This window comes from Octopus bimaculoides, chromosome 22 (genome assembly GCF_001194135.2).
Source record: "Octopus bimaculoides isolate UCB-OBI-ISO-001 chromosome 22, ASM119413v2, whole genome shotgun sequence".
Classification (NCBI taxonomy): Eukaryota; Metazoa; Mollusca; class Cephalopoda; order Octopoda; family Octopodidae; genus Octopus; species Octopus bimaculoides.
The window spans coordinates 22638315-22640692 of record NC_069002.1 but is presented as its reverse complement, the minus strand read 5'-3'; the positions used below and the strand labels follow the sequence as shown (position 1 = coordinate 22640692).

Sequence of the window (2378 nt, the reverse complement as noted above, 5' to 3'; positions counted from 1 at the left end):
GTGCAGGTGGCATGTAAAATACACCATTTTGAGCGTGGCCGTTGCCAGTACCGCCTGACTGGCCTTCGTACCTGTGGCACGTAAAAGCACCCACTACACTCGGAGTGGTTGGTGTTAGGAAGGGCATTCAGCTGTAGAAACTCTGCCGAATCAGATTGGAGCCTGGTGTAGCCATCTGGTTCACCAGTCCTCAGTCAAATCGTCCAACCCATGCTAGCATGGAAAGCGGACGTTAAACGATGATGATGATGATGATGATATATATATATATATATATACACACACATATACATATATACATACATTATACAAAAGTTTGAAAATGGAAAGATTCAATGAATGAATTAATTTATTAATTATTTAACATTGTCTATGATTGTTTCACTTCACACTCAATTTTATATACATATATATAATTATATAATATAAACAATATATATATATATGCATATATACATACATATATTCGTTTTTCTTTTTCTTTTTTCTTTTATTTGTTTCAGTCATTTGACTGCAGCTGTGCTGGAGCACCGCCTTTAGTCAAGCAAATTCTTTGTAAGCCTAGTACTTACTCTATCAGTCTCTCTCTTGCTGAACCACTAAGTACCGGGGATGTAAACACACCAGGACTGGTTGTCGAACAATGTTGTGGGGACAAACACAGACACACAAATATATACATACATATATATACGACGAGCTTCTTTCAGTTTCCGTCTACCAAATCCACTCACAAGGCTTTGGTCAGCCCGAGGCTATAGTAGAAGACACTTGCCCAAGGTGCCATGCAGTAGGACTGAACCCAGAACCATGTGGTTGGTAAGCTAGCTACTTACCACACAGCCACTTCTGTGCCTACTTACATATATATGTATATACATATGCATATATGGGTACAGGACGTCATAGAACATAAACAACATGAAATACGAAATACGAAAACATGGAATACAAACTTTTTTTTGCGAACAACAAAAGAAACAAATGGAAAACAAGACAAGTAACATAAAGAACAACTCTTCATCAGTTGTCGGCTGTATTATCTAGTCTGCATTACAAGTAATTATATATACATACATGCACACACACATTCATCTATACATAGATATATCTATATATATCTTTGTGTGTGTGTGTGTGTGTGTGTGTGTGTGTGTACACACATATGTATGCATGTATTATATGCCAGAATAGATACAAATGAACTTACTGCACATGAAAGGAAGTTGAGAGAAAAGAGTGTGTATTTAACACACAAACTGATCTCAGATTTTTCTTCATATTGTTTCTGTCTTTCCACAAATTTGGTAGTTCCAATTGAATTACTTCTCCATAACCTTTCAATCATCTTTTGCGAAAACAATGTCATATTCGGTCACCGTGCTTTTATATGTCTGGTGTTGCTGCTGCTCTTGTTAATCTTACTGTTTTAGTTGTCAGTTTGCCGCCTTCTTCTTCTTCTTCTTCTTCTTCTTCTTCTTCTTCTTTGTCTTCGTCTTCGTTTTCTTCTTCTTCCTCTTCTTCTTCTTCTTCTTCTTCTTCTTCTTCTTCTTCTTCTTCTTCTTCTTCTTCTTCTTCTTCTTCTTCTTCTTCTTCTTCGTCTTCGTCTTCCTCCTTATGATTTTCTCATCTTTCTCAATAGTTTTGTTTGGTTTTAGTTTCAAATTTAGAATTGACACTTAATGTATTCCCTTGCACGTAATGTAATAAACAACAACAAAAATTGGGTAGATAGATGGATGGATGGATAGGTAGATAGATAGATAGATAGATAAACAGGTTGTTAGATAATAAGTGATTGTTTTGTTGAGACTTGCAGTAAGTTAATTTCTGGGTTAAAAAACCTCTTTCCTGTGAAGAGATGACTGGAGGATAGTTATCTAGTGTGACGCAACAGCAAGCTACCCCAATATGTATACAAGCTTAAGAAATCCTGAAATTCTAGAAATAAGTTCTTCTATTGAATAGAATGAAACAAGTGACCAGTCTGGTTCACAGCAATGTCAACTGATCCAACAATAACAATAGCTACGAATGAAAATAACTTGAAAGTTTTAATGTACCAATCATGAAGCTCAAAGCTTGAAATCACCTGATATGTCAGGCCACTTTGTGTAAATGTATACACCTAGCTATTTGAAATGATATCTTGAATAAACTAAGGCTCTGTACATATATAACATACATAATCATTCATGTATGGCATACACGCGTTCATGTGTGTATAATTCTAAGAAAAAATTCTTTGCTATTTAAGCAACCAGTAAAACATACATTTTTTCAATTTGAAAATGGCTATTTGAAGCTTGAAACTCATAAACAAAGTAGAATTAAAATAAAAATTATTCCAAAAAGCCACCTCTTATATATATATATAT

At 34.9% G+C, this 2378-nt stretch overlaps 1 protein-coding gene across 2 annotated transcripts in view; it reads right to left on the bottom strand.

Annotated features, from left to right (window-relative positions):
• LOC106874493 (tetraspanin-5) overlaps positions 1–2055 on the bottom strand; it is a 29301-nt gene extending 27246 nt beyond the window's left edge. The window contains exon 1 of one of the 2 annotated variants that reach the window (XM_014922239.2): positions 1211–2055. In XM_014922239.2, coding sequence (XP_014777725.1) covers positions 1211–1369 — 159 coding nt within the window. In that variant the 5' untranslated portion in view covers positions 1370–2055. The remainder of the gene's footprint in view (positions 1–1210) is intronic. The other variant, XM_014922238.2, reaches the window with a different exon arrangement.
• Between the last annotated feature and the right edge of the window lie 323 nt (positions 2056–2378).